The 3,466-nt window shown below is 43.8% G+C and overlaps 1 protein-coding gene across 1 annotated transcript; it reads left to right on the forward strand.

The window, feature by feature from the left end:
- The first annotated feature begins 228 nt into the window (after positions 1–228).
- Positions 229–1,388, forward strand: P2RY8 (P2Y receptor family member 8). The gene has a single exon (XM_009902607.2). It carries the CDS (start codon positions 276–278, stop codon positions 1,347–1,349), a length of 1,074 nt encoding a protein of 357 aa, XP_009900909.1. The 5' UTR covers positions 229–275; the 3' UTR covers positions 1,350–1,388.
- The last annotated feature ends 2,078 nt before the right edge of the window (positions 1,389–3,466 follow it).

The raw sequence follows: 3,466 nt of genomic DNA on the forward strand, positions 1-3,466 counted from the left end.
GAAGCTAGAAAGAAGTGAGATTCATAAAATATCATGATTCAAAGGGAAGAGGGGATTTTCAGGAGATAATTTTAATGGATTAAATTCACGCAGAGACAATTCGTCAAACTATGTAAAACTTTTTCTTAGTTTGATTAATAACAGAAGTATGTTCTTAATTTCTGTTTTGATATACTGTTTTTTTCTCTCTTGACATTTATGTTTTAGGTTTTTAAGCCAACTGTTCATGATATGATCCAGCTGGATTCTAAGAATCAACAACCCCCTTGTGAATAATGGTTAAAAACGGATCCCGCCTGGACTTTGAAACGCTGGCAATGCTCCAGAATAAAGCTATCTCCATCACCCTTCCAGTTGTGTATACATTGGTAGCTATGATCAGTATCCCTGGCAATTTGTTCTCCCTTTGGGTGCTCTGCTGGCACATCAAACCCAAAACACCTTCTGTTATCTTCATGATCAATCTAAGCATCACAGATCTCATGCTGGCCAGCTGCTTTCCCTTTCAGATTTCTTATCACATCCAAAGCAACCACTGGAGCTTTGGCAAGACCCTTTGCAGCCTTGTGACTGTGATGTTCTACTCCAACATGTATTCTTCCATATTGACTATGACTTGTATCAGCATTGAACGGTATATGGGTGTGGTATATCCCATGAAGTTGATCAAGTGGAGGAGAAAAAGATATGCCTTTGCTGCCTGCCTGGGTATGTGGATTTTCTTGCTAATAGCCTTCTACCCACTAGAAAGCACAGATCTGACCTATGAAGTGAAAGAACTGGGGATTATAACCTGTTTTGATGTTCTCAAATGGGATATGCTGCCCAACTTTGCAGCCTGGGTTGCCTTTCTCCTCACGCTATTTGTCGTGCTATTCCTGATCCCATTCATCATAACAGTTGGATGCTATATTGGCACCATTCGGAAGCTTATTCAGACATCAAGCAGATATGGTAACAGGCAGAAGACTAGATCCATATATCTAGCCATCATAGTCCTTCTGGTATTCATCACTTGCTTTGCCCCCAATAACTTTATCCTACTTGTGCATATGATCAGCCGCCTATTTTACAGCAGGAGTTTGTACCCTGCCTACAAGCTCACCTTATGCCTCAGTTGCTTCAACAACTGCATAGATCCGTTCATTTATTATTTTGCATCCAAAGAATTTTACCAGAAATTCATGCAAGTGTTTCGTCCTAAGGTACTGCTCAGTGACAGTCTGGAAACCAGAAGAGAAAGCTTATTCTCTGGCAGGACCATGTCGGCCAGGTCAATGTCAAGCGGACCTATGGATGGATTAGAGGGAGTAAAGGTCTATTTGCAAAGGCAGGAAAGTGTTTTTTAGCCTTAAACATTCCCAGAAGAAAGGCACCTGTGACATCCATAAGTAGACACAGAAAGCATTTCTTTTTGAATGGCTGCCTTCAAAATGCCTTCCTCCAGTGACAAAACTTGAGCCATACATAAATTGTGCATCCTACTTCAGTATTTTCTGTTAAGAAATAAGAACTGAGTTTATTCACAAAGGCACTGAAGCAAGTCCAAAACTGATAATTAGAGGTTGCCCTGGAATTAGTCCTACTGCATAAAATCAAGTGATAAATTTAGAATGGAAGTTATTTTCAAGTTGTATAATCTCAGGGATTAACCAAAGGCTCATGATTCTCTGTGAATGGGAAATATTACTATATATGAATTACAGCATACATTGAAGTTGGATTTGGGGTAAGGGAGTTAATTTTCTAAGCAATGTGTTGAATTTTTTGTTTTGCTTGGTTTCTTTTAATTTATTGCTTTCTCTGTTATTGCATTTCATAGTATCAGTCAGGGTTGGAAGGGACCACAAGGATCATCTAGTTCCAACCCCCTGCCATGGGCAGGGACACCCCACACTAGATCAGGCTGGCCAGAGCCTCATCCAGCCTGGTCTTAAACAACTCCAGGGATGGGGCCTCAACCACCTCCCTGGACAGCCCATATCAGGGCTTCACCACTCTCATGGTGAAGAACTTCCTCCTCACATCCAGCCTGAATCTCTCCACCTCCAGCTTCATTCCATTCCCCCTAGTCCTATCACTACCTGATATCCTGAGGAGTCCCTCCCCAGCTTTCTTGTAGGCCCCCTTCAGATACTAGAAAGCCACAATTAGGTCACCTTGGAGCCTTCTTTTCTCCAGAGTGAACAGTCCCAACTCCTTCAGTCTGTCCTTGTAGGAGAGGTGCTCCAGCCCTCTGATCATCCTCATGGCCCTTCTCTGGACACCTTCCAGCACCTCCATATCCCTCTTGTAATAGGGGCTCCAGAACTGGATGCAGTACTCCAGGTGGGGTCTCACCAGAGCTGAGTAGAGGGGGAGAATCACCTCCCTTGACCTGCTGGCCACACTTCTCTTGATGCAGCCCAGGATCTGATTGGCTTTCTGGGCTGCAAGGGCACACTGAGAGCTCATGTTGAGCTTCTCCTCCACCAGCACCCCCAAGTCTCTCTCCTCAGGGCTGCTTTCCAGCCACTCACTGCCCAGCCTGGATTTGTGCCTGGGATTGCCTTGACCCAGATGCAGGACCCTGCACTTGGTCTTGTTGAACCTCATGAGGTTGTCTTGTGCCCACCTCTCCAGCCTGTCAAGGTCCCTCTGGATGGCATCCCTTCCCTCTAGCGTGTCTGCTGCACCACACAGCTTGGTGTCATCAGCAAACTTGCTGAGGGTGCACTCAATGCCACTGTCCATGGCACCCACAAAGATGCTGAACAAGCCTGGTCCCAGGACTGATCCCTGAGGGACTCTGCTTGTCACTGGCCTCCACTGGGACATAAAAGAATGAGTAAAAACAGCTTGTAATTTTACCATTAATGCACAGCCACTGTGAACTCACCACAACACTCACCCAGCTGTTTATCAGAACCAAACCACACCAACCATTGAAAAGGTTAGGTTGACTCATACTATTTATTTCAATTTTATACAGCAAAACATCTCCTATGATGAAAGCTGTAACTGATAATATTTGAGACTACTTCAGCTGCTGAATGGATAACAGTTTAATTTCTTGAAATTACTAATTTCTGAGGACAGTGGGGAATGGTTTATTTAAGAAAACAGATGTTCTCACATTACCCTGCTAGAGTAACAATGATGCTGCTTGTACGTGATTGGTATCAACAAGCCATTTTCACCAATTCACTACAGGCTATATACAGAAGCACTCTCCCCCTCAGCAGAGAGTGCAGCTTATGCACAGACAGTGAATTTATCTTCTGTATGGTGGTGGTGTGGATGATTCATTAGATTTTCAGGTGTTTATATGAGAATTCAACCACAGACTGGAGTGACTCCGTATCAGCAGAAACAGATGAAAACTTGCCCCTACAGTCAGATATCAGAAACATTCTTTCAAGTGGGCAAACAGAAAGAACAGGAAAATTGGAAGCACGGTTTGACAATGGGAGATGTACCAAATACC

The sequence above is a fragment of the Dryobates pubescens genome, chromosome 10 (genome assembly GCF_014839835.1).
Source record: "Dryobates pubescens isolate bDryPub1 chromosome 10, bDryPub1.pri, whole genome shotgun sequence".
NCBI lineage: Eukaryota > Metazoa > Chordata > Aves > Piciformes > Picidae > Dryobates > Dryobates pubescens.